The sequence below is a fragment of the Culex quinquefasciatus genome, chromosome 2 (genome assembly GCF_015732765.1).
Source record: "Culex quinquefasciatus strain JHB chromosome 2, VPISU_Cqui_1.0_pri_paternal, whole genome shotgun sequence".
In the NCBI taxonomy this organism is placed as follows: Eukaryota; Metazoa; Arthropoda; class Insecta; order Diptera; family Culicidae; genus Culex; species Culex quinquefasciatus.
In genome coordinates this window covers 79,193,481-79,212,767 of record NC_051862.1, presented here as the reverse complement: position 1 = coordinate 79,212,767, position 19,287 = coordinate 79,193,481, and the positions used below count along the sequence as shown (strand labels likewise).

The 19,287-nt window shown below is 37.0% G+C and overlaps 2 protein-coding genes across 2 annotated transcripts; one reads left to right on the top strand and one right to left on the bottom strand.

Annotated features, from left to right (window-relative positions):
• The first annotated feature begins 1,654 nt into the window (after positions 1-1,654).
• Positions 1,655-9,747, top strand: LOC6053278 (general odorant-binding protein 56d). Its single transcript, XM_038250451.1, has 4 exons — positions 1,655-1,788; positions 1,856-2,200; positions 9,158-9,310; positions 9,403-9,747. Exons 1-4 carry the CDS (start codon positions 1,738-1,740, stop codon positions 9,613-9,615), a joined length of 762 nt encoding a protein of 253 aa, XP_038106379.1. The 5' UTR covers positions 1,655-1,737; the 3' UTR covers positions 9,616-9,747.
• A 6,915-nt stretch (positions 9,748-16,662) lies between these two features.
• On the bottom strand, positions 16,663-17,388 carry LOC6045847 (general odorant-binding protein 56d). Its single transcript, XM_001863100.2, has 2 exons — positions 17,244-17,388; positions 16,663-17,150 (listed from the first exon to the last, which is right to left on the bottom strand). The coding sequence occupies exons 1-2, from the start codon at positions 17,292-17,294 to the stop codon at positions 16,806-16,808; spliced, it is 396 nt and encodes a 131-aa protein (XP_001863135.1). The 5' UTR covers positions 17,295-17,388; the 3' UTR covers positions 16,663-16,805.
• Between the last annotated feature and the right edge of the window lie 1,899 nt (positions 17,389-19,287).

Sequence of the window (19,287 nt, the reverse complement as noted above, 5' to 3'; positions counted from 1 at the left end):
CATTAGGGTGACCTACGCCGTGTTAGGGTGGTCAAAAAAATGGCAATTTTCGTTGATTTTCGCAAAAACCACTTTTTTCAAAAAATCATATCTCCGCGCCATTTCATCCGATTTTCGCTGTCTTAGGCACAAAAGAAAGGTGATTAGTTAGGCTATTTGGAAAAATAGTAAGAAGTTCCAAAAATCTAGCTTAACATTAGAAAAGGTCGTATGAAAACTTAAAATGCTGTTTTGAAGGTCTCGGGACCAAAGAGCCTACGTCTGAAAATATTTTTATCAGATTCCTCGGAAAGTTTTACGTGACATGTCAAAAAATTGTGAAGTTATGTTTTCAATACTCTGAGATACGATTTTTTGAAAATGAAAACTGGGTTTTTCGACACGCCTAAGACAGTTAAAATCGGATGAAATGGCGCGGAGTTATGTTTTTTTTTTTAAGTGGTTTTTGCAAAAATCGACGAAAAATTTTTCGGACCACCCTAACATGGTGTAGGTCACCCTAATGGCCAAACAAAAAAATACGGGTTTAACGGGAAAAGTTTTGAGCCCCATCGGAGAACTTTTTTCGAATCATGCTTTCGTGGGCAATTACTGAATAATTATAATAAAAAATGCAGAAAAAATGAGTTAAAACATGTTTTTTCGGCAAACCCTGGTTTAATCCGGACGCTTTTGGTTTAAATCATTAAAACATTTTTTAAGTAGTCAGTGTGGATTGGGTTTCAACAATATGCCATGAATATGTATGGAATTTAGAAAATGTATTAAAATTCACTAGAAAACAACGCTTGAGCTTGCGAAAACACCTTTGGTTGCAAAGTTGATCAAATCAAATGAAATGGTAAAATTTGGTAATGAAACCAAATCGACATCAATCAAATCATACTACAAAAGACATCAAATGAAAAGTACACCATTATTTGTAAAAAGTTTTCTGCTCGCCAATCATTGAATATCTCCAACATCTTCAACATCGGTCTAATTTTGGATCAGCACTGATTTTTTTCTTTGCTTTCCTCAATGAGTATTGGAAGACTCAAGCTTACAATTAAATTTAATAAAACGCAACTCATGATTATTCGTGACATTCAAATTCAGGCACTCGCCGTTTGTTGAAGAGCAATGTTAAACAGATTTCATTTAAACCCAATTTTGACAATCTTAGAAAGAAAATTAAACTTTTTACATTGTTCAATTCCTATTTTGAAGTATACAAAACTGGCATCAAACAGAGCGGCAATACCTGAGAAGTCTTTTGGTTACAGCCCTCCCAAAGAATTTCAACAGCTGATGGGAATTGCTTGAGTCAAAAGAATGTAACCACGAAATGGAACAACCAAATTTCTACATGCTGTGATAAATGTCTCAACTTTCATTCTTTCCCTAGAAATCCATGTGTCAATTCTAAACCCAATCCATCATCCCCTTTTCTAGCATCTTTCTCTTGACCATCAACCCGATGCCCAATATTGATATGATCAAATTACCCCCGATCTTTCTGTGCACTGCTTGTACCTTCCTCCTTCTTCTACCTGCTAATGTGCTCTTCGACCCCCACTCAAGGTTAATCCACCGCGGTGATGCTTCTTTAATTAGCCGTTTGAAGCCGACGCAAGCTCAGAACGTTCTGCGGTTCTATTTGTGCAGAGTCACGAGATGGTCCACTCGTATAAAACGGCCCGCCGGGCTGGACCAGGGGTATCAGTTCGTCTCTAGCGTCGATCCAGAACAGTAACAATGAAGTCTTTCGTGTGCGTCGTGGTTCTAGTCGCTCTGGTTGGAGTTAACGTGAGTATTGTCACCTAGATCCTTGGGAAGGGTTCTGAAAAAGGGTTTCGTTTCCATCCCGGCGCAGGCCCTGACCGAGGAGCAGCTCAAGAAAGCCGACGGATTCGCCAAGGAGTGCCTCGAGCAGGCCACCGGACTGACCAAGGATACCATCGCGAAGCTGCGCGCCGGTGATTTCACGGACGTGGACCAGACCCAGAAGTGCTTCACGCGGTGCTTCCTTGAGCGGGCCGGTTTCATGGACGCCGAGGGTGCGCTGATCAACGACTACGCCATCGAGCGGCTTTCGCTGGACCGCGAGAAGAGCAAGGTCGAAGCGCTGGTCACCAAGTGCAGCCAGAAGATGGACGACCCCTGCGAGACGGCGTTCCGGGCCTTCGAGTGCTACTTCAACGGCAATGCGTCGCTGTTCTAGGTGGTGAGATGTGATTTTAGTAGTTTAGTGTACCGTGAGTGAATAAATGTTTGAAAATGAAAAATGGTTTGATATGCTTTTCAAGAGAAAATAATCCTTTTGAACTCAGCCTGGCATTTGTTCGGAAGATAAGTCAAGAATCAAATCAATTCAATTCGGGATTATTTGTGAATAATCCGGTTACATTATGTTCATTTGCAGTACATAAAAAAGTTAAGGAGTTCCATTCAGCTGTGTTTTAAATCTCATTCCATTTTGGAACGATTAATATTGTTTATAACTAAGAGATTGCCAAGAGTAGGCAAAAAAAAAATTAAAAAAATGTTACTAGAAAATTCAAGGACCTAAAAGTAATTTAACATTTCGACTAGATCATTCTATCATATCGCACGTCGCTTCATGACGTTCCGAGAAAAACACGTTTCATTTTTGTCCAACCAATCAGTCAACAATTTCCACATATGCCAATAATAGCATGGTTGGAAAAACTCTGACTTGACGAATGTCATAACTGCCTGGAGTTTTTATGAGTTTTCTCAGCTTTCAAAGCAAGTTTTGAGGGTGAGTTGAAGCACAAAATGGCGTCATTGGCGTAAATTGAGCCATAACCAAAGCTTACTTGGATAACATTTTAGTAAAATTCTAAAAATGTTTGTGAGTTATGGCGAAAACTCAAGCAAAATTTCAGGTGACCCAAAAAATGCGTAGTCTAGATTGAATATTTCGTGGAAACATTATTAAATTGTTGTCTTTATATTTCAATACAAGACTGAATAAAATTAAATAAAAAAATGTTTGTCTAACAATGATCTCAAAAGCGCATAAAATTAATAAATGTGTAAGAACCTAAGCAAAAAACACACAAACCAAAGTCTAAACTAAAAGATTCTCCATACACTAATCAATCGCGCTGCTGCGCCAAGTTCCGTCTTAGCACCGGGCTGGCCACATTTCAACCAGATACTAAATCAACCAGTGCATAGTATACAATCAAATAAGAACTATACTATGCACGAAAGCCTCACTTTGTTATTCCGATTCTCAATGTAAACTTGTAAAAGAGTGGAAAAGTCCGGTGATATTTAAGATAACTGTCAACACCCGCTAAGGTGCTATTTGGATCACATCGCTCTGAGAGAGCTTCCTCCTATAACTGATATGCATGCCTAAAACAAGCAACTATGACGTGACGTCACTCAACTCGACTCGACTAGACACCGGCGAACAAAACGTTGAGAATCGCGCGATTAGTATCGCGAGAGCGCAACGTAAAAAACAATGCGTTTTTCTTCCACACACCGATAGAAGCGGTCTGACGTTCTGAGTCACTTCGTCGTTGTTATGGCCACTTTACGCAATCAAAAAAAAAAAGAATAAAATTGAAATGACAAATCACCGTTGCAACATTTGGTTGAAAAAAATCTTTTGTATGCATTGTACACCAGTTCAGATGTTAAATTTTAAACTAAATCTCGAAACCCCCCTCCCCCGTCGTGGACGTCGTTTACCGAAATACAAAATAAAACTTTTATTCGACTATTCAGCTGGAACATATTTTAAGTTTTTTTTTCTCTCGGCTGTCGTAACGGTTAAAGGGGTTGGGGATGATTTGGCTTGAAATATCAAGCAAAACCAACACAATTAAAAACAACAAGTATTACAAAATGCCTTTTACATTATTACTTTAATGCAAATATAGATCTAGGGTTTTTCCTAAAAAAAATCCCTAAAAGAGCACGCAGCTAGCAAAATCTAAACTTAGTAACATGTACCCTCCCTGTAAAGGCTTATGAATTGATCTCAGTTGAAAGGTTCTCCAAATCTCTGAATTGCAAATGTAATATTATGGAACAGAACTGGTAAAATCTAAAAAAAAAACTAATTGAATTGAATTGAATTGATACATTAATGCAACTACCAATTATTTTTAAATTTTTAAAGAATTTGTGAAAAAAACTCCTGAAATGTTATCTCTTTTTTCAATTTGTGATCTAACAATTCTAAACGATTGAAAATACAAAAATATACGTTGAACAATAAATTTGAAGAAGAAAAATATAAATTGTACAAGTTTATTGAATGAAAATTAAAATTTTCAGTAAAACATATTTTTTCCCTTTATTTTATTGTAGAAAAGAGAAAAGAGAGAGGGATAGGGGAAACAAACACTTTAAATAAAATTTGCAAATGGACATTTGCTTGATGGACATTTTTAAAACATCACTGTTAATCATTTTTCTGTCCATTTCAGGGAATAATTTCCGTCAATCGTCGCTGGTGATCTGTTGTGGCATATACAATCAAAATTAACGTGTCAAATGCTTTATGGAATAATAAAGAATGAACCAATGTAAAATAAAAAAATGCATTTTAAGTTATGTATTTCTCAATATCCCTGGAACTTCCTGGGATATTTTTGAAATTAGCATAAGTTCAATTATTCCTAAAACTTCCATAAAAAAATTTAATTACTGAGGCGGTTTTTATCGAAACACCGAGCACCGAAACAAGAGCCAAATTCAAAATTGAATGCCCAGAAAAAGCATTTCAGTTTAAAGTTAGAATTCCTCAAGAAAAAAAAGTTAAAATCCCGTGAACTCATAGAGTTCTTAGATATTTTGAAATTTGCATAATAGTATTTTCAACGAAATATAGAAATTTCTGTTAATGTTTGGAGACAGATGATTTGTTGGTTATTATCATAATATTTTCTGCTAATTTAGACTAAAATCTGAACAGAGGCAGCCCTGTTCTTCGGTTTTTTAATTAATCACAATTTCTCATCTCATTTGATTCATAACAAAAAGATTAAAAACATTTTTGTTATATTTTTATGACTGAAAAAGCAGTGATTTTTTATGGATAATTAAATAATGGCATCAGTAGTGCGGCATTTCGGGACGCGCAGTTCTGTTTTTACCTTCTTTTTTCATTGTTTTTTTACTCGCGTTCGTTGGCCGATGAGTTTTTTTTGTGTTGTTCTCTATTTATAGTTTTCTATAAAAACGTACCTGATTTTTTGAGACTAGCAAGTCGTATTGCTGGATTAAGCCCTTTCTATATCATTGATGATTGGAAGGCCCGCCGTCGAATATTTTTTAAGGCTTATGATAGAAAATCATTTCAATAAATGAAGCCCTTCCTACATCACCGTTGATCGGAAGGCACGCCGACGGAGAATTTCTGGCGAATCGCGGTCGAATTAATACTATATGTAAATCCCTAGATAGCTATGATTAGTGCGCTGACCACGAGGACGCGCTGTCTTGTTTTTGCATGCTTATTTTCATTTCTTTTGTGTCGCTGTTTGTATGCATGTGGTGATTGGTTATTATAATTGAATAATGTGCAGAGTTCTGGGAACGCGCAGTCCTGTTTTTTCGCGATAATTTTCGTCGTACATGATCGTACAAATTTATTCCAACTGTCAGTTTTAGTATTAACTCATCAAACTATCGATTTTATGAAGAGTAAAGCGTTATTTATTTACTATTTTTGAAATTTGCTCGTGTTATCATAATTGTAAAAACTACTGAATAAGTCCAGCCCATAGCACTACTGCTCGGCTGGCACGCGTTCGATAAAAAAAAACTTTTTAAATAATCAATTATCTATCTTTCCGCAGCCGGCTGCCTAAGATTTAAAATTTTCAACCGATAAACAAAATGCTCATGGTCACATCACTGCCACTCGTGAATCCTGACCTCATACCCATCTTACTAACCCCTCAAAACTCATGTGATACTTTGTCGGAGACGCAGTCGATTTGGTGGTCCCATCACTCAAGTATCGGCTAACATTCCCATCCACTTCCCCGTGTCTTACCTCTGGTCGTGGCCGGCGTCGGCATTGATCAGCATGATAGGGACCTTTGAAAATTGCGAAGGGGTGATGATTGGTTCTTACTTTTCATCTGTGATCCACGGAGCATTGTTTGGGGGTCCTGGTCAATAACGAAGTAGCAGCTACGGGTAGACACCAATGCTATGCTATGCTATGCTAAAAAAGCAGTGATTTTTTTATGTCTTTGTCTGTGAAAAAAACAAAAGCCAGACACAAACCAAACTACTTGTAGTCCATGTAAAATTTTATTAAAATGTTGTATAAATTATGTTTTGCAAAACACATGGGTAATTCTCTACCAACTCACACGAAATCGGAAAAAGTTGCTCCGACCCCTCTTCGATTTGCTTGAAACTTTGTCCCTTATCACAAATCTGAGGTCCATTTTTTGATATCTTGTGATGGAGGGGCAGTACAACCCCTTCAATTTTTGAACACGCGAAAAATTTCAATAATTTGCAGCCTGAAAAGGCGATTAGATGACAATTTGGTGTCAAAGGGACTGTTATGCAAAATTGGACGCCCGTCTTGATTGCGTACTCGAAATTCCGAAAAAAACGTATTTTTCATTGAAAAAACACTAAATTTTTTTTAAAGAAAAACTCTGCCATTTCCTTACTCAATTGTAAAATAAAATAGAACATGTCATTTTAAGGGAAATTTAATGTACTTTCGAATCTACATGAACCCAGAATGTTATTTTTTTCGTGTTTTTTTCTAACTTTGCAGGGTTATTTTTTTAGAGTGTAACAATGCTCTGCAAAGTTGTATAACAGACAATTACAAAAAAAAAATGAATTACAAACATAAGGAAATTGCTTGTAACCATCACGAATTATCAAGATTTAAAGAAAAGAAGTTTTGAAAAAGTTACTTTTTGCATTTGAATTTCAACAATTTTCTGTAAAATTCAAAGTTTTTGCTGATCACGCCCAGTAAAACAAATAATGCCCTGAAAATCTAATCGATTCCTAAGTATTCAACTTTTCCATTTTTCACAAACAAATTTGAATTTCCAGAATTCGGATAAACCGTGACAAACCAAAATTGGAATTTGGATTCGAAGTTTTGGAAATTTTCAGGGAAATCCTGAAATTGACGCAGTATCCTCAAATTAGTTATTTATCACTCTTTCAGGTTCTAACTGGATTGTATTTTTAGTTTAATATAGTGTCAAGGTACCGTCAGTGGGGGTGACATTTGGTCTGGGGGTGAGATTGGGTCAAAGTGATTTATTACGGTTTGCACCATTTCTCAGATTCTTCTGAATTAAGCTGAATTCTGTTAAAAGGGTTGTGTAGGGGACATCTTAAGATGACTTCGCTGAAAAAATCTCGTTCCTAGAGCAAATCCTGTTATTTTGACAGCTGTCTAAAGTTGAGGTACGTTTTTGACCAAAAATGACCTCTTGAAAAATCATTTTTTTTAAATTTTTGTTGGAATTGCTCAAAAACTACCCAAAAGTTTGAACATCTCCACTTCAAACATTGTAGCATGTCAATACGATTCCCTCGAACAAGAAACACTGTTGGATGACTTGTTTTTACCATATCGTTGTATTTGAGCACCATTTTAGTTTCATTTGACCCAATGTCACCCCCTCTAAGGGATGAGTTGGGTCAATTTTCAAACTACAGTCGACTCTCTGGTTGTCAATATCCAAGGGACCGTCGAGGAAGAGAATCATCAGTTTACAGAACGATGCAAAATGAAGACTCGATTGAAAATATTTTTTTCTTGATACCCATCAATGGGAGAGAATCATGGCAACGTCCATCAAACAAAAACAAACTAATGTCAAGCACCCTTCAAAGCTTCGTTTCGGCAAGAAAAATGTCTATGCAAGCCATGAGAAAGTGAAATTATTGACAACCGGAAGAGATTTTTAAAGCAAACAGAATCCAAGGGACCGTCGAGGAAGAGGTCCTTCAAGCAAGGGAAAATATCGAGGAATGAAGATAATTGAAGTATGCAGATTGAAGGGACTGAAGAATTCATCGATAGATGGAGAATTATTGATATCGAGAAGATCGACAGCCAGAGAGTCGACTGTATTGGCATTTAAGGTAGTGTTCATCAAAATCAACCATATTTTGGGAAAATGTTAGTAAACTATCTAAGAACAAATCTACGTTGAAAAATTTTCGATGTTATTTAAATTGTTTTTGTTATTAAGAAAATACGAGAGGTGTATCGTTTTTTGACCCATAGTCACCCCCACTGACGGTATCATAAATTTGAGCTCTCTGAATGTGCTCTAATCGACAGCATTGAATTTGAGTAAATTTCCTGCCAATACATTAAGTTGCAAAATTTGGGCCTATTTCTGCCAATAAATAAATTTGAAAAATTTTGGCGTTAATGCTATGAAATTATCTTAAACAACTTCACGTACTATAAGAGGGAAGTACAACTAATTTGAACTAAAATTTAAAATTGAATGAATATTTGTTTATTTCATCAACATAAAGTTTGACGTGATGATGCAAAAAGTTGTTTAAAACTTTTTAACCTGTATGTTATGAAAAGATAACATTATTATACTTGAAGAAATCAAATTCTACGCTCATTAGTGGATGTTCAAACGATGGTGTAACAGAAAAATTGTTTTGGTTACTAATGTTCACAGTTTGGTAGTGAACAGTGAAAATAAAAATTATTTTTTTGAAAATAGACTAAATTATATTTTTAATTTGATTGTCTAATTTTTAAAACAGAAAGGCCAATTGTGATAAGACATAATAACACTAGCTGTAGTAGCAGCATCCGCTCGGTTAGCAGATGAGCTAAGCATGTGATAAGCGTTTGCTATAAAATTTAAAGAACCCTCTCGGCTCTCACTTCTAACCTAATGAATATCTGATTAGGGTATAAAAGTGTTGCAATAATCTTTGTAGAACATCATTTCGATTTCGTCGAGCCCGGAGAGTGCAAGTTTTTCGCTTTGTTTTGAGAAAGATTTCGTTTAGAGTAGATTTTTTTTCGAATCAGGATGAAGTGTGCAGTGTTGCTAGTCGTGGCGGTGGCTTGTGGAGTTTCGGCAGTGGTAGGTTTCGTTAGGGATTTTGATTCTTGTTACCATAACGGGTAATTGGATTGCTTTTTGGACAGCCTCAACAGGCGCCACCCAACCTGGAGGACATTAGCAGGATACCGAACGGCGAGATGTACGCCCTGGAGTGTCTGCTAACCAGTGGCCTCCGGATTGACTCGCTGAAGGCACTCCAAACCGGAGACATTGCAGTCAACGGCGATCAAGTCAAGGTGAGCAGGGTTTGAAAAATCTCGAAACTTTTGAGCTCATTTCCATAAACAAAACTAATATTCTAATTTAAATCGGTCGATTTTTGACGCAGTGTCTGGTGAAGTGCTTCTTCGAAAAAGCCGGTTTCATGGACAGCGAGGGGAAGCTGCAGCAGGAAGTCATCGTCCGGCAGCTAGGCCAAATGATGGGCCAGGACCAGGTGCAGAAGCTGGTGGAGAACTGCAACGTTCAGGGTGTGGATGCCTGCGATACGGCGTACAAAGCGACCGAGTGCTACTTCAAGAACAAAGCCGGTTTGTTCTAGATCGTTATTTTGGAAACGTGTCCTCGTGAAAATGTGAATCTGTACAGAAAAAAAGGGTATAAACCATGTGCTTGTTTTTGTTTAGCCTTGTTTGATTGTGCAATGAATAAAACGGCACGCTGTAATTAAAAATCGCTCAAATTTTTTGAATGAGAAATGAACATGGAAAAATTCGCTGCGAGTAAAAAAAGCTCCAATAAATGTGCGTGTGGGCATCGTAAATTAATAATTCATGTGCGTGCGTGTGTGCGAATCATCCAATTGTTTAAGTGGCCGCGGGGGAGAAAAAAATACACGAAACTCGCAAACTAATAGTGAGGTTGTAAAAAAGTGGTCCGCTTGAATGAACTGGAGAGGTAACGAATTGGTGGAAAAATCCAACCTCAATAAAAAAAAAGCTAGTTGCTGCTGCGCTTGATTGGCCGTTTGATTCATTAAATTATCGAGTGGGATGCTGGGGAGAGGAAAAAAGAGCTGCAATCAGAATTGCTGTAGCTTTAAATGTCTGTTTTGCAATTCGATTTCGCGCGTTTCGTGGTTTCAATCGACGGAAATGAAGCACTAAGTATCATGTTTTTATTTTAAAGTGCAAGTTTATTTAGATAGGAAAAGTGTTCTGATAGTTCATCAATTATTGCAATCATCTGAATCGCGATAACTCGTGATGGTGTTACCAGCAAACCCCTTATGTTTATATGATCAAATTTTTGTAATTGTCTGCTCTACATTTGTAGAACATTTTCACACTCAAAAAATAACCCTAAAATGTTATAAAAACCACGAAATTCTAAAATGAAAAATGTTGTTCTAAATGGGTAATTCTCCGCCAACTCACACATCAGTTGCCCCGACCCCTCTTCGATTTGCGTGAAACTTTGTACTAAGGGGTAACTTTTGTCCCTGATCACGAATCCGAGGTCTGTTTTTCGATATCTCGTGACGGAGGGGTCGTCTAATTTCGTTAAGTTCCGGAATACAAAAAAAACACATATCACTCAAGGGCTCATAAGTTGCATCATAAGTGATCAGAACTCGAGATAGGGTTGCCAGATCTTCAATGTTTTAGACTCGTTCGAAAGGTCTTTTGACTACCTAACCAACGATGGGTCGGATGATGGATCCGGACATTGTTTACATACATTTAAGTGAGATCCGGCTACAAAAAAAGTGCATATATATCACTTAAGTGGTCAGAACTCGAGACAGGGTTGCCAGATTATCAATATTTTAGGCTCGTTGAAAAGGTCTTTTGACTACCTAACCAACGATGGGTCGGATGATGGATCCGGACATTATTTACATACATTTAAGTGAGATCCGGCTACAAAAAAGTGCATAAATATCACTCAAGTGGTCAGAACTCCAGACAGGGTTGCCAGATTATCAATATTTTAGGCTCGTTGAAAAGGTCTTTTGACTACCTAACCAACGATGGGTCGGATGATGGATCCGGACATTGTTTACATACATTTAAGTGAGATCCGGCTGCAAAAAAGTGCATAAATATCACTTAAGTGGTCAGAACTCCAGACAGGGTTGCCAGATTATCAATGTTTTAGGCTCGTTGAAAAGGTCTTTTGACTACCTAACCAACGATGGGTCGGATGATGGATCCGGACATTATTTACATACATTTAAGTGAGATCCGGCTACAAAAAAAAGTGCATATATATCACTTAAGTGGTCAGAACTCGAGACAGGGTTGCCAGATTATCAATATTTTAGGCTCGTTGAAAAGGTCTTTTGACTACCTAACCAACGATGGGTCGGATGATGGATCCGGACATTGTTTACATACATTTAAGTGAGATCCGGCTACAAAAAAAGTGCATAAATATCACTTAAGTGGTCAGAACTCGAGACAGGGTTGCCAGATCTTCAATATTTTAGACTCCTTGAAAAGGTCTTTTGATTACCCAACCAACGATGGGTCAGATGATGGATCCGGACATTGTTCACATACATTTAAGTGAGATCCGGCTACAAAAAAGTGCATAAATATCACTCAAGTGGTCAGAACTCGAGACAGGGTTGCCAGATCTTTAAGTTTTAGGCTCGTTGGAAAAGTCTTTTGACTACCTAAACAACGATGGGTCGGATGATGGATCCGGACATTGTTTACATACATTTAAGTGAGATCCGGCTACAAAAAAGGGCATAAATATCACTTAAGCGGTCAGAACTCGAGACAAGGTTGCCAGATCTTCAATATTTTTGACTCTTTGAAAAAGTCTTTCGATTACCCAACCAACGATGGGTCGGATGATGGATCCGGACATTGTTTACATACATTTAAGTGAGATCCGGCTACAAAAAAAGTGCATAAATATCACTTAAGTGGTCATAACTCGAGACAGGGTTGCCAGATCATCAATGTTGTAGACTCGTTGAAAAGGTCTTTCGATTACCTTACCAACGATGCGTTGTATGATTGATCCGGACATTGTTTACATACATTTAAGTGAGTTCCAGCTACAAAAAAGTACATAAATATCACTTAAGTGGTCAGAACTCGAGACAGGGTTGCCAGATCTTCAATGTTTTAGACTCGTTGGAAAGGTCTTTTGATTACCTAACCAACGATGGGTTGGATGATGGATCCGGACATTGTTTACATACATTTAAGCGAGATCCGGCTACAAAAATAGTGCATAAATATCACTTAAGTGGTCAGAACTCGAGACAGGGTTGCCAGATTATCAATGTTGTAGACTCGTTAGAAAGGTCTTTCGATTACCTAACCAACGATGGGTCGGATGATGGATCTGGACATTGTTTACATACATTTAAGTGAGATCCGGCTACAAAAAATTACATAAATATCACTTAAGTGGTTATAACTCGAGACAGGGTTGCCAGATTATCAATGTTTTGGACTTGTTGGAAAGGTCTTTCAATTACCTAACTAACGATGTATAGCATGATGATGTTTGGTTCAGTTTACTGCCATTTATTCAACTTCTGAAAATATGCGAAAACACATTTTTATACATAACTTTTGAACTACTTATCGAAACTTCAAACAATTCAATAACACCGTATGGGACCCTAAACCAAGTCGAATGCGACTAGTTTGGTCAAAATCGGTTCAGCCAGTGCTGAGAAAACTGCGTGACATTATTGGTCACATACACACACACATACACACACACATACACACACACATACACACAGACATTTGTTCAGTTTTCAATTCTGAGTCGATATGTATACATCAAGGTGGGTTTTCGAGCTTAAAATAAAAAGTTCAATTTTGGAGCAGGATTATAGCCTTACCTCAGTGAGGAAGGCAAAACGGACCTCAGATTCGTGACCAGGAACAAAAGTACAGAACGACACAGAAATGTTTATGTAAAAATAGATTAAAAGTTTGGATTATCTCTAAGCTACTTTGGAAATACAACAAAAGAATACCACCCAGAACTGGACATCGGCATACGAGAGGATAAAGAGCACGATTCGGTAGTAAAATGGTACTGTGTGCGGGCTGAGAGGATAAATCCCGAAATCACCGAGAGTACTTTACTCATAGGTTCATCTTCAAAAAAAAAATTCATCCATATAAAAAAAAGTACCGGTACCGAGACTCGAACCCAAGACCTTCAGCGTATTGAACCGTGCCTTTGCCGTATGGGCTACCATGGTTCGGTGACTAAGTGGTGGTAATTTGTCCATATAAGCCACTCAATAGGATGAATTGTTCCAATGAACGAATGAACACGCGAGAGGACTATACTCTCGCAAAATAGCACTTTCCTCTCGTTTTTTCCCCTCGTTCTTTAACTTTGGGTGTATGAATCTAAAAAATACTACATTAATAAGTGCTTTAAAATAAATAACTATGAAAAAGAATACAGGTTGCATTCGAATGATAATCGAATCGAATAAAATAACAAACAAATAACTTTTTTTGTATTTTTTTGGTTCTTTAGAAGGTTTTTTGTTATATCATTCAAAGATAAACTCAAGTATCAATTTTCTGAATTCAACTGTCTGTGTTTTGGAAAAAAATAACATGCCATAATATTTTCCAAAATCAAGACTTTTACTTTTTTTCAAACGCTGCCTTGTTTCAGAAAGAAAGCAGTTCTACCAAAAAATCCAAATATTATTGTGGTGAGACCATTACGGTCAAAATATTACTAACTTCAAGGTAAAAATCTTCCCTTAGCATTTCTTAATAAATTTTTTACTCCTTTTTATATAACCTGTTAACAATCAGCGAAGCAATATTACTCTATCCGAGCTTCAGATAATCAAATCAAGGTAAAAAAAATCCTTGTTTTCTCAAGTTTATGAAAACTGTATCCAGATCCGTCATCTAACCTATAGTGGATTGTGAGACCTTCTAAATGAATCTACAAGTTTGCACCCAGAACTGGGCATCGGCATACGAGAGGATAAAGAGCACGATTCGGTAGTAAAATGGTACTGTGTGCGGACGGAGAGGATAAATCCCGAAATTACCGAGAGTACTTTACTCATGGTTCATTTTCCAAAAAAGTTCATCTATCAAAAAAAAAAAAAGTACCGGTACCGAGACTCGAACCCAAGACCTTCGGCATATTGAACCGTGCCTTTGCCGTATGGGCCACCATGGTTCGGTGACTAAGTGGCGGTCGTTTGTCCATATAAGCCACTCATAGGATGAACTGTTCCAATGAACGGATGAACACGCGAGAGGACTATACTCTCGCAATATAGCACTTTCCTCACGTTTCTTTTCGTGAGGACTATCCCCTCGTTCTTTAACTTTGGGTGTGAAGATCTGGCAACCCTGTCTCAAGTAATGACCACTAAGTTGGTTCCACATCAAAATCTGAGTTTGCTGTTCACCTGGTTTCTAAAGAATTTTGAAAATAATTTCCGGATTTTTGGTGTGATCCATTTTTGTTTTGGAAAGGTACCAACCACATAGATGAATTAAGTTATTTTTTTACTGATGAGTATGCTAAACAAGCTAAATTATCTGAAGCCTCGATTAATAATTAAGCAAAGTTTCGATTATCTGAAGATCGCTTATCCGAAGATCTTCGAATGAAGTACGGATATGCAAATATTAAAAAAAACTCATTCATATTTTTTATTTTAATGTTTTCAACATCAAAATCAAGTAACATTTTTTAACCAACTAGCCATCACTTAGTTTTATTGAGGTTTCACGAAAGCATCTTAATTGTTTATTAGTTTAATTCCGCAATTAACAGCAACCAATAATCCTGGGATAGTTAAAAGGTTTGAAGAAGGTTTCATGGCTCGAACATAAAACCTGGTGACAATAAAAGCCAAATAGTTTTAAGAGAGTCTTGAAAACCCGAGGGCAATGCCATAATTTAAACCGTAAGCTCCTAAAAAAGCATTTATTGCGGTCAAATAGCAATGCTAAACGCGAGATCGATGTTTTCGGTCGCAGAAATAACAGATTTGTTTAAATCAAATTCTGCAAAAATTAGGGATCATCTGGATATTCTAACAATTCACTGGAAATAAGAATTATCCCGATTGATTGAGTTATGCTCGAGAACCCGCGAGTTGAAGTTACCGTTCCATCTATTTTGGGAGGCTTGGGCGTCCGTGGCCGAGCCACGTAGCCCAGTGGTAACGCTTCCGCCTCGTAAGCGGTAGATCGGGGTTCAAATCCCAGCTCGGAACAACACAACTGGCGATCTTTTCCCTTCTGGATTCGATTGCTTAGTATAGGGAAGGTAGTGTATCGTCCCAAACTGGACCTTTTCACCTTAGGAAGACAATCTATGGAATGTTAACTTTAACCTTAACATGTTAACATTAAGTTGATTAATAAACTTTCACTGAATCCGTTTTGTTAATGCCGGCCGCGATACTCTTCACGGGTGTTCCCCTCAGGAACAGGGAAAGATTCACTTACCTACTTGGGCGTCCGTGTAAGTTGGGCATGCGTTGGGCGTTCCAGTGTTTGATACATTAAATCATAGTTTTTTTCGAAGAAAAATAAAATTAAGTTACCTTATCGATACGTTGGGCTATTTTTTCTACTTTTTGAACAATCTTTCGTAATCTGCATTTAAAAGACCCTTTCTAGAGTTGTATAAGACTAAGAATAGTACTGTATTATTTTTAACAATGCTGCATCCTCAGTAAATGATTTTTCTTGTGAATAAAAATTTGTCTGTGTCCTGGTTACTCCTAGTAGACATACACTTGTTATAATATGATTGTCCAAAAATTTATAGAAAATGACTCTTCAAGATGATTAATAATGACCCAAACAACATTTAACAAATGTTTCAGTTGTAAAGAGTGAAATGTACAGTAGCTGTGAAAAATAAAACGATTAAAATTGAGTGAATTTACAATAATAGCAACGCAAAAAAAAATATTTTTTTTCAAAAATAAAAATTAAATTTTGGTGCCTATGGAAATCAAAAACTTAAAATAATCTTGAAGTGGAGATGGTAACTAGCTATATATTTATTTTTTTGTTTAGAATATAAATTATCTAGTGATTCTGATTTTTGTTTTATCATCTTCTTGAATATTTGTTAGTATCTTATTTCCCGGAGTCTCGATCAAAATTTCCCGAGAATCTAGAGGTTCAAAAATGACAAATTTCCCGAGGAATTGTTACTTGGGAATTTGCGTTCATAAACCAAAGACAGAATTTAGTAGTTGAATACGGAAACCGATACGAATATTTATATATTCAACCACCTTAATATTGATCGCAATCTTGAAATTTATAATTCCAGATCACTTTGAATATTTATGGGGTGGATATTTGATCCTAACGAGATCATTTTTTTTCGTGATTCGATTATCCAACTAGATTTAAAAAATCGTGCATGGACTGCATAAGTGTAATGATGTTTTTTTGGTTTCAAAATGTATTTTTAAAAGCCAATAATGGCAAGATAACTGCAATTGTAGCATGCATTTTTCAACCAATTTAACTTAAGAAACCATGGCTTGAAATAAAATATTATTTTTATTATTTTTATGCTTTTTTCTTTCGACCAGAGCCTTTTTTTAACCTTTAAACAGACAGTCGAATTGAAACAACATCACGAGTAGGATCTAAACTTGATTTTAATAAATAAATATTAAATCAACAACAATTTTAACAGTAATGCCCCCAAATGGGAACACACTTAAAAGCACTCTCCGTTTTCAAACCATCACAGCACTGCTAGTTCGTCCGATCATCATTCTTCTTAGACAAGTCCGGCCTTGGTGTTGTAGAAGCACTCGTACACCTTGAAGGCGGTGTCGCACGGGTTGGCGCCCTTCTGGTTGCACTTCTTCAGGGTGGCCTCGACCTTGCTCTTGTCGTGGTCGATCGACAGCTTCTCGACGACGGTCTTTTCTTGGACGTCCCCGGCGGCGTTCATGAAGCCGGCCTTCTCCAGGACACACTTGGCGAAGCACTTGGTCTTGTCGTCCGTGCCGGAGAAGTCACCCTTGCGCAGCTTGACGGCCGACTCGGGGGCCACGCCGGTGCTCTTGACGCACTCGGCACCGTACGCCTCGGCCTTCTTCTGCTGCTCGATGGTCAGGGACTGGGGAGGTGGAGGGATATCGTTAGAAAAATTTAAACCAGGAAACCACAGTTTTCAAAAGTGCCGAATATCTAAATTGAAATTTAAACTCACCCAAGCTCCAGCGGCCAGAGCGATAACGGCGATAGCGACAAAGGTCTTCATGTTGATTGGTTTGTTGTTGGAGGGTTTGGAGAGTGGATCACTAGAAGCTGCTTCGAATGCTGCTGCACTGCACTGAATGATACCTTCCAGCCGCCAAAGCTGCACTTTTATATGATCTCTCTACAATCGTCGTCGTCTCAGTGCGACAGTGCAGTGGGCTTCCGTCCGGTAGTTATCCTTCCAAGTAGAGAGCAGTCCCTTCCGTTTCGTCTAACACTAATCAATTCAAGGAATGTTAGTTTTTCTCGTCTCCTCTCGGACGGATTTAAGCGTTCGGTAGAATCAGTTGCGACAGCTGTGATTTCCTGGTGGTCGTGATGGTTCCAGGGAAAACTGCTGCACTTTTAACGCTTTTAGCGCCACGTTGACGTTGAACTCGCCACAAAATGTGAATAATTACCTTCTCGATTGACAGCGTAGCAGAGGCGTGCAAGAGCGGAGTGATGGGAAGGGAAGTACACAGAAAAAAATCAATTCTCGTAATCGTGAATTAAGTTCACGAATGTGAGAACCACGAAGGAATTTATTCATGAGTATGGTGCATTTGCACCATAAACGTGAATATATTCCTTCGTGGTTCTCGCATTCGTGAATTTAATTCACGATTTCGAGAATTGGTTTTTTTTTTCAGTGTAGCTAAAGATGTTTGCCGAAGTAGAAGCTCATATGAAGCGAATTTACAAAACGAATTAGGGCAATTCCATGAAAAAAGTTCAAAATTGGTTAGTCTGTTTCTGTCATCAAAATAATCGAAAGTCTTGATAATCTCTTTTCAAACAACTTATATCCTCTTAAGCAATGTTCTAGATTTTCGCTGATTTTTAGAACAATGTACTGGATATTTTTGGTTTTTCTGAAAGAGCACACAATTTTGAAGTGAACTGCATCTCAATAACTCAAATATGATGATAATCCATATGGGACATTACGTCTAATTTATGTCTAATAAAACATATGGGTAATTCTCTACCAACTCACACGAAATCGGCAAAAGTTTCCTCGACCCATCTTCGATTTGCGTGAAACTTTGTCCTAAGGGGTAACTTTTGTTCCTGATCACGAATCCGAGGTCCGTTTTTTAAATCTCGTGACGGAGGGGCGGTACGACCCCTTCCATTTTTGAACATGCGAAAAAAGACGTGTTTTTCAATAATTTGCAGCCTGAAACGGTGATGAGATAGGAATTTGGTGTCAAAGGGACTTTTATGTAAAATTAGACGCCCGATTTGATGGCGTACTCAGAATTCCGAAAAAAAACGTATTTTTTATTGAAAAAAACACTAAAAAAGTTTTAAAAATTCTCTCATTTTCCATTACTTGACTGTAAATTTTTTTGGAACATGTCATTTTATGGGAAATTTAATTTACTTTTCGAATCCACATTGACCCAGAAGGGTCATTTTTTCATTTGGAACAAAAATTTTCATTTTAAAATTTCGTGTTTTTTCTAACTTTGCAGGGTTATTTTTTTTTAATTTTTGTTTGTTTAAAATTGTATAGTTATTTGAAAAAAAAAACATTAAAATTTCAATAGTCGTTGCATTTTTTAACTATAATTTCCTCAACATAACAATATAAAAAAATCAATGAGATATAATAAAATTTATTCAATCAAAATGTGGATTCAAATTTCCTTTACAAAAAAAAACTTTTTGCGTTGTTTTGCACCTTTATTCAATTATTTTAAAATGATTTTAAACACAAACAAAATTCATAAAGTGTAAACAATATATATTGAATCATTTTCAATTCGTTATTCTTCGAAATTCAAAGTATAGGAAAAAATATATTTGTTTTTCTTCCTAATTTCTTAAATCATTAAAAATATTAAAAAAAGGGTCAAATTTTAATATTTTCAAAATATTTGCAGCGATCTATTTTCATTTGAATAATTGGCTTTAAAGCTTTAAAACAAACTTTATCACACATTAGTTTATGCTTGCTTATTTTTTGAAAAATAGAAAACAGAAAAAAGCTTCAATTTGAAATAAAC